Source organism: Mizuhopecten yessoensis, unplaced genomic scaffold (assembly GCF_002113885.1).
Source record: "Mizuhopecten yessoensis strain PY_sf001 unplaced genomic scaffold, ASM211388v2 scaffold10641, whole genome shotgun sequence".
NCBI classification, from domain to species: Eukaryota; Metazoa; Mollusca; class Bivalvia; order Pectinida; family Pectinidae; genus Mizuhopecten; species Mizuhopecten yessoensis.
This window is the reverse complement of record NW_018408648.1, coordinates 18,893-27,707: the sequence shown is the minus strand read 5'-3', so window position 1 is coordinate 27,707 and position 8,815 is coordinate 18,893. Positions and strand designations below refer to the sequence as shown.

The window sequence follows — 8,815 nt, the reverse complement described above, 5'->3', positions numbered from 1 at the left end:
CTAGATAGGGCGCTATATCAAATGTTGTATATTATTATTATTACTACTATATAACACAGTAAACGTACACATTTTAGCGAAAACTGTAATTTAGCACATTGACATACGCTAAAGTATGACTACTTAAAGTTGCTGTATATGTGAATTCATCAAACTATTCAAATTCAATACTACGCTAAAATCAAAGTGCGTTAAAATAAGCATGTTTACCGTATATCAACAAACCAGATCCGTCATTAAGTTCTGTATGCTACTTATAATTCTTGGTTGAATTTGATGAAAAAAAGGTCACAAAGACGATAACAAATCTATTTTTATTCACATTTCATTCCATATGTACAATCCCCAGAGATGCTGTGACTTTTAATATGTTTAACTCTTACACAGTATGAAATTAATCAATTTGGGGAGACAATATGTACGGTATAACAATTACTTATTATCAATATACACACTTATGAGCAAACAACTTCAAATATTATTTACAGAATGTCGTAATAGTTTCCTGTATTATGATTGGTGTATAACATTTCTAGTATAAAACCCATATTCAACTAGCAGCGAATTTACAATACTTTTCAAACATTTCATATGTATCGTCATTAATAAAGCTAAACCAGCAGAGTCACAATACAATATATAGCTTACATACATGTACGATTGTCTACAAAATTATTATATCAATTCACAAATGGACACATAAAACTAGTGTTACACAACAGTATAAGCAATAGTCATGAATGTAGCTCTGCATAAAAGTTATGTTCAAATGATGATACGATCAATTGCGTTTTATTGTTAACGTTTATTTCTTCTAGTATTAATGCAAAAGCCATGACAACAATCTCTCACAATTAAACATAGTTTTTTTAAAAAACTAAGTCGTCAACATGTCCCTTGCATATGTTCCAGCCAATTGTGTATGTGAAACGTATTTGCTTTTCATCATGTTTGTTAATAGTTTTAATTGTGTTTTTGCTGACACTTCTGTATGATGTTTTTTTTTTAAAAAGAATTCCACAACAAATTAATAGGGTGTTAAACTATTTATCCATGTTTTGCTATCATATAAACATGTTCAGTCAAAAAAGCATGTCTTTTAGTGAAACAACTATACACATAGCAGTGATTATAAAAATCCACAATAACTAATAGGGTGCTTATTTATTTATCCATGTTTTGCTATCATATAAACATGTTCAGTCAAAAAAGCATGTCTTTTAGTGAAACAACTATACACATAGCAGTGATTATAAAAATCCACAATAACTAATAGGGTGCTTATATATTTATCCATGTTTTACTATCATATAAACATGTTCACTCAAAAAAGCATGTCTTTTAGCGAAACAACTATACACATACACGTAGCAGTGATCAGTAAAATCTTGTGAACTCTTAATGTTTACGCTATGAATTGATTCATGTCAAGGTAAAACTTTAAGTCTTATGTTACGTAAATAAAACCACACCAAAATCTGACAAAGAAACCATTGGGCCCTACTGTTAAGCTTACAGAAGGTAAAAGATTGGCTTTCCAATCGTAGTATAAGGAAAGAAGTATTTTCATACTGTTTGTATGCTATCCGTTTTTTGATTCACTACAAAAAGGATGTTTGTCCGTAATGCTTACGGGTATATCACTAATTCATACATTTACAACATGATGGAAGAAGGAACAATACCCATTTCGTGTGCTTGTTGTCGGTATATCCTCTGAACATATTATCTACCAGCGTACATCTGCAGTTCTGGCCGCAATGTCGTAATTGTCTAGGTAAAGCAAAAGAAAACACATTTTGAAAACAAACCCAAAAATCATTGGTAAACAAACATAGTTTAAACATCAACCAATTTGATGTCGGCAGTGAAATCATTGGCATAAGTAGCCGTAGAAATACTAGTCAGCTAAAACTTTGAAAAGTCATAAAATATCTAGGAGAAGTATTTAAAGTATTAAATACGTTTAGACATTAGTATAGTTTGGATTATGAATTATGCTTCAATTATACTTACGTGCATTTTTCTATCGGATACACTTGTCCAGGGGCCAAGTTGTATTGTGTTCCATTTAACGCTGTAACATGTCGTACCATCACAAATTGCGGTTTTCTGAAAAATGTAAAAGTATCTTTCTTTTTATCTATTTTATATAGCCATACAGTCAGGATTACTTGGAACCAATCATGTCGTGTCAGGTAACCATAAAAAGCATGACCCTGTTTCCGGAGAATGGCTATATCAACATTTGGTAAGAGAGTTTTGTATAAAATCTGCAATATTTACTAAAAGAAATCAACCCGAATAATGTTGCTTTCCAGGTTAATGTATTGCTTGAAATGCATCTGTTTTTAACCATGTCTTCAACATTAAAACGCATATACGTTGAAGATTATACAATGTACAACGTAAACACTGTTCCGTTCAAACATATTCCTTGATGCGTGATACATCCTGTTGCATACCAACATAAATATTAAAAAGATTTTTTTTATTATATTCCTTATGTCTACGTCCGGATCAAGAAATAAATGTAATGTAATATATAGCAAATATTAAATGGTTACTCGTTGAATACCGTATATTGTTTCACAAGTGCAAAGCAGCACCCGCACGATATCGGTATTCTGTCATATCGCTGAATTATATATGGTATTTAACGGGGAAATCATTAAATTTGTAATTCATTACATTTTAAAATCAATGTCATCAGCTTCGTCAACAAAGTAAGCGAGATTTATCTTTGGCGATATATGTTCATGACGTCACGCTTGACAACAAGGCTGCGCACCATTGTGAATGAGCTATAAAAAACAGTTTTACCATTTTCTACTTTTAGATGGTCAGATTTCTTTGCATGAATGGTATCAATCGTAAAGGTAAATTATTACCTTGGTGAATGTAGCAAAGATGTACCAAATTAACCACTTTTTCTGCTGTCGCTGCATCTGCAGCTGAACTGAAAATCTGCGACTTTGAATGATGCGAATGTAAAATGTCGATCTGATTGGTCAATACTTTTGAAAGATATAAATTCATAGAATTCGATATCACACTGGTTTATTGAAAACTGGATATATTCATATGTACTTACGATTCGCAACATCCATTGTAGTGAACACTCGTTAAACACATATCCCCTGTGCGGTTCTTACAATCATCATCAGACACGCCTTCACTTCGGTTAATCCAACGGTAACTGAGTTCTTCACGCAGCTTCTGGTCTTCGGCAGTAATATAAAATCCCTCAAGATGTGGATTTGTGCTACAGAGACAATTAAATATTGGGTTGTATATCAGTACAGTTTACATAAATTCATTATGTATATACTGTATGATGCATTCGCATTACCAATATACCTGTTTAAACTTTACTTGTCATGACTTCACCCTCTCCCATATCACTGACAACAAAAAAAGCGTCTGTGCGTTTTTGGAAACTGTTTTCCAGCATAAGTTTAATTTTAATAAATCATCTCTGAATAGTAAATATATATCGCGGGACTTGTATGAAATATAAAAAAAAAGTTGAAAAAAAGAACCGACATCGGTGTTCTGTGTGTTACATAAGTGATAAAAATGCAAGAGAGGCAGACAAGGACCCTGGACATTATATTGTTATACTGTCACTCTTACTAACCTAATACACGAAAGTATAATGGCCCAAGTGCGCCAGTTATATTGAAAACGAAGTTGATAGGAAGTTGCAACCCTTAAAGAAACCACATTACAACTGTCGATTGTTTTATCTGCAACAGAACAGGGTCCTTAAACATTACCAGAGTATACACGTACATTGTTTCATAGTAATCCACCGTACATCTCAATGTCAATGAATTCCGGGGAGAAAAAAAGATCATTTTATACATAAAAATACATATTATTAATTTATGAATCTAAGTAAAACACATATTATCATCTCTTGTTTATATGCAGTTTGCGCTGAGCCCGATTAATAGTTACACACACATATATATATAACCGCTTTGCATTCATGTATAATTGTCTAGTACGCGTTCAGTATTTAGGTAAACCAATGCATAATTAGCTGATAAAAAATGTTTAGAATCGTTTCTTCATTCTCGGTACGTACAACTCCTTTGCAAGAAAGATATACATTGTATAAGGTTAATTTGTGATAATAAGAAATCGTTAAGAGAATTTCGCAGAACTACAGAGTCGAGTAGAGTTAAGCTATTGTTATGTGCCTGCTGCTACTTTTTGCGACAACAGTAATACGCAAAAGTGTTATATATGTAAATTAGTGTATATATTTACATTTGCATGGCATTGCCACTATATAGCCTCTTTGAAAGCTGTGTCGTTGATGGGACTTTAATTCCCATGTAGCACGAGACATAATTCTTAGCGTATAAATACAACACTGACCGGAACTACAATATCCAATGTAAATAAACATGACGGCTGCTCAAATATCGCTAGGCATTGTGAAATTTAACAATGTCATTGTAAATTTATGTTCAAAATAAAAAATACTTCTATTGCAACAAAAGCAAGACCAAGGTCTGCAATATCGTACAAAATGCACATCGGTTGAATCACCAATACCGGCAATGGAAACAATTTTAACGCTCATGCATTTTTTCAAAAATATCGTCTGTTACACTGCACTGATCGACAGGGGTTCGTTACAAATGTCTGAAATACAAATATTTTATAGACCTACTGACACATATGTTACAGACATACTGATATGAGTGTCAGCACACATGAACATTTCAGACATTTGTAATGCACCCCAGCTGTGCTCCGTCGCAAGATCACTCACTTTCAACGCTATCAGTTTCACGCGTCTCGCAGCCACTGTTTCCTCAGTTTCTGACGACATGTCAAATAACGAGGTGTTATAGAATCTACAGACAGTAGTCAGATTCCCATAAAATCAACAAATAAATTCACGTCTGGATTCTTCACAAAATGAGCAAAGAGAAAAGTTAGAATTAACTTCCAAAAATAACTCCCTCGTGGAGGGGAAGGTCGGATTTACGGTGTTCACTGTAATTATCCATGCGCTAAATTTGTTCCGGGGAAAAATCGAAACAATTTCAAATCTTACTTTCAGCTCAGAGTTCTATCGATCAACTTAAATCACCCTATAGACATATCATACGCAATTGTATTGATACTGAATTGTGGGATAACATTGAAGTGTTTGTTAAAATTTCAAAGTACTACTTTGTTTGCCAATCAGCACGCGACAAACACGCTGTTCAAACTATTGAACGAAATTGTGTGGACTGTCGATAAGGCGGGCATTTTAAATTTTAGATATAAATTATAAGTTAAAAAAGAACATAAGAGGCAGAGAAAACGTAAATATAAGTATTGACCTGTTTTTGTATAGTATTTATGATCTATTTGAATGATACAGCTTTGCAAGCAAACAAATCATAATTATGTTGTTTGCTTACAAAGCTGTGTCATTCAAATAGATCATAAATACCATACATAAACAGTTTAATGCTTAAATTAGAGAAACAAATCTAACAAGTAAGACTAACGTTAGACACACGCGGGCGATAGCTTATTTAGAATTCGGTATTATATACAGTATACCTAAAGGTGAATTACACTGTACAATACACATGTTTCGTCCTTCTAGGACTTATCGGTGGTGCTAGTGGCAAAAACGTTGGAAATCGAAGTTCTTGCCCCAACCAATGTTGATACAGAGGGAGCGGTGCGTAAAATCCCTTTATTATATGACTTTCAGAAATAAGAGGAGTACTGGTTAACTTTGGTTATACATACAGTATTCCAAAATTGAATTACGAATGTCCATGCAGCTTTTAATTTCATATATACTGACCAAACATGATTTTTGACTGGGCTAATTACATAATATTCGTAAGAAGTTACCTGCACTCGACAGGGTCATCACGTTCTGCTATCTCCAGACCAACAAACACGGTGAACATTATCGCAAGTAGCACTATCGATGCCATAGCAATGGCTCCACCCTACAAAAAAAAATAAAAAAATATGATATATAGTCAAACCTGGTTAGGTTGTCACCTGCGGAATATCATAATGTTGATTGCATAATCAAGGCGTAAATAAATTACAGAACAGCAAATACTTTATAACTGTAATTAGTACGTTTATAAAGAGCAACATTCATTTAATCCATTACTAATCACATGTCTATGAAAATATTTTAACATGTTACATTTACATAAATAGTATAATCTCCTACAGATGTAGAAGTGAAATATATTTACTATATTTGTTTTAATTTTGGCACAATTCATTATATATTTTAACATTTAGAACCACTAAAAGATTACTGCTGACTATTTTAACCATACACGTATTTTTAGAATAATTACTCCTGTATTAATAATTTTAAAAATAAATCTGCAATGTTGGCAATTTGGCTTTAAATCCTGGATTGTTGACGTCCACTCCTTCATTTATCGTCCAAACGCAAGATATTTTGTCTCTTTAAAAACGATGTGAAATGATACAAAGTTGTTCAGTGCGTACTTTTATCAATTATATATTGTTGAAGTAATGCATGAACCGTTTCCCTACTCCAATGCATTAGTCATTTGTATGTAGAAGTCTAAATACGTTTTTTGAAATCATAAGAGATTGTTTAATGATGTTTTAAATGATCAATAAATAAAGAAGATATTTATATCTAACAAAAGCAAATCATGATTAAGCGTCAGTGTCAGTGTTATCGTAGAGGATATAGCACAGCTTTGTTCTGTCTTTGTTGTATGACTTACACGTAAGATGGTTGACCTTGAACTCCACCAAGCTCGTCCTGCATCATTACTTTGATTACTCATTTAAAAAGTCTGCATTTGTTTCTCAATCTGAGTAAAAACAATTAATACGGTATTGCGTTTTCAACACAACAGTTATTCGAAAGCTAATTAAAAAACTAAGACAAAATATGAACGAAAGAAAGATTTACAAAGGCTCCCTTGAAGACCAACAATGATAATAGACCAGGCGTTCTGGAAGTGTCTTCTGCTTTATGGGCAAAACTCGCCATGTGAATCTAGTTCAAACACAAAATATATTATCTCCTCAAAGCGGGAACTGGAAAGCGGCAAGGAATATAATCGCAAAATGAAAACAAAACTTCCTATCACACCCTGTTGTCATACATTTTGTTATGAAAACACTAAGACCATATCTTCTACACAATTCAGTGACAACCTTGCTACATTTTGTAACTATCCTTTCCCAAGTGATGCTCGAACCCCACGTGTATTTTATACATCCTTTAAATGTAGGTATATATATGCGGTTTAACCCCTTCTCTTTATTCGTCTTGTCGTCGACAAGCGACGTTATGGACATAAAATCAGGTAAAAAACGGTCGAGATCAATAAACCATTTCAATGTTGGCAATTTGTCTTTGACGACTATACTTGTACAAATGTACTGTGAATTTTATAAGAACAATGTTCTTCAGCAGCTGATATCAGTTACGGATAATCTTTTTTCGTAAATACTGCACTGCCTGTACCGCGTAGAAATGGTGTATGACTATAACAATGGTCCAACTGGCAAGCATATATCTCTGTTAGTTTTCCAGATATCACGTACGAAGGTCAAGTAAGGGGTAAACAAAGGTAACAGGGACAAACTTAGATGAATTACTATAACATCGATCTCAGTAGAAAGCATATATACAAGCAAGATATAACAATTGCTCGGATAATTCTAATGTCAAGTTAGGGGTCAGCATTTTATTTAATAATGTTGGAGTGGTTTACGTTTTACAATAAAGTGTATTGTTAAGAGCATGTAAACAATTATCATTTTATCGAATCAACACAGTCATGCAAATGTTACGATATTATGACACCCAATGTTGAGGGGGTTCAATTCTGTTTGTGAGGCCATATTGGAGGTCACACTGGGACGACATTCCACATATGGCTGTTCCCGCCGATCTAGGTTAGCTTTGTTAAACTACGTTTTGCTCAATGGTATACAATAACGAAGCTTATTCATCAGAGGATAGGTCTGTTTCGCATCTTAACAGACACAGCCATTACAATGTTCACGAAAGTAAATGTTAAAGGTATATTGAAACATTTTCAACAAATCATATGAAACAAAATATTATTTGTGAAGTTTTCAAAGGTTTTAAGTTCACTTTTCTACTAATATAACTATGTGAACGAAGGGATTTTGTTTCCCGAACTTGCAGTACTTTGACCGGAAATTAATTAAAGAGATTTAATTCACCTTTTACAGGAAACCAACAGACTGAAGTATCATTTCGACAAAACAATGCGAAATCGACCTTGAGCAATTGTAAAGGAAATGAAATATATGCAGTTCCTCTTTATTATACATATTTAAGGGGATTTTTTAATTCATTCTGTACTGTTAATCTATTGTGCTTTCACGCTATAATAATTTGAGCTATAGTATGTGCATACAATGTATTTTTCCGCATGAAAGGAAAGAGGTTTTGAATAGATTTGACAGGGCAATGTTACAATCTTGATCGTACAATCACCGCAAACATCACCATCACCACCATTACCACCATCAACAACAACAACCCCCGATCACGAACTTGCAGTACAACACAACCACCACCACCAACAACAACAGCATCAACAACAACAACAACCCGATCACAACCACCACCAACAACAACACCACCACCACCAACAACAACAACACGACCAACAACAACCACCAACAACTCCTCCGCCAACACAAACAATACCAACAGCACCACCATCACCAGCAACATCAACAACAACAACAACAACAACACCACCAACATCAACAACAACAACAACACGACCACCAA

At 33.8% G+C, this 8,815-nt stretch overlaps 1 protein-coding gene across 1 annotated transcript; it reads right to left on the bottom strand.

Moving 5' to 3' along the window:
* Nucleotides 1–316: 316 nt before the first annotated feature.
* Nucleotides 317–6,839, bottom strand: LOC110461624. The gene is made up of 5 exons (XM_021515166.1): nt 6,756–6,839; nt 5,881–5,981; nt 3,095–3,265; nt 2,017–2,112; nt 317–1,773 (listed from the first exon to the last, which is right to left on the bottom strand). The coding sequence occupies exons 1-5, from the start codon at nt 6,816–6,818 to the stop codon at nt 1,644–1,646; spliced, it is 561 nt and encodes a 186-aa protein (XP_021370841.1). The 5' UTR covers nt 6,819–6,839; the 3' UTR covers nt 317–1,643.
* Between the last annotated feature and the right edge of the window lie 1,976 nt (nt 6,840–8,815).